The sequence below is a fragment of the Penaeus monodon genome, chromosome 33, assembly GCF_015228065.2.
Source record: "Penaeus monodon isolate SGIC_2016 chromosome 33, NSTDA_Pmon_1, whole genome shotgun sequence".
Classification (NCBI taxonomy): Eukaryota; Metazoa; Arthropoda; class Malacostraca; order Decapoda; family Penaeidae; genus Penaeus; species Penaeus monodon.
Window position 1 is genome coordinate 9,257,961 of NC_051418.1, and position 282 is coordinate 9,258,242.

At 44.3% G+C, this 282-nt stretch overlaps 1 protein-coding gene across 1 annotated transcript in view; it reads left to right on the top strand.

The window, feature by feature from the left end:
• LOC119593985 (failed axon connections homolog) overlaps positions 1-282 on the top strand; it is a gene marked incomplete in the record, with an annotated part of 6,487 nt that overhangs the window by 1,477 nt on the left and 4,728 nt on the right. The window contains 1 exon segment of the mRNA XM_037943009.1: positions 112-244. Within this exon segment, the coding sequence (XP_037798937.1) occupies positions 112-244 (133 nt within the window).

Below are 282 nucleotides of genomic sequence, written 5' to 3' on the forward strand. Positions count from 1 at the left end.
ATCTAAAAAAAAAGTGAATAATGTTCATGATCAAAACAAGAACCAACAACTACCATGGTCTCCACCCTCTAAGAAGTACAATACCACTTAACTAAGGTCCGTTTTTCGCAGGAAGAACTGGAACAACGCGGGCAAGGACGTGGTGGTTCTGCACATCCCATCCCGAGGCTTCTATTGCCCGAGTCTGTCCCCCTTCGTCGTCAAACTCGAGACCTACATCAGGATGGCGGAGATCCCTCATGTGGTGATTATCGTATCCATTTGTAAAATTGTTAATGTAAT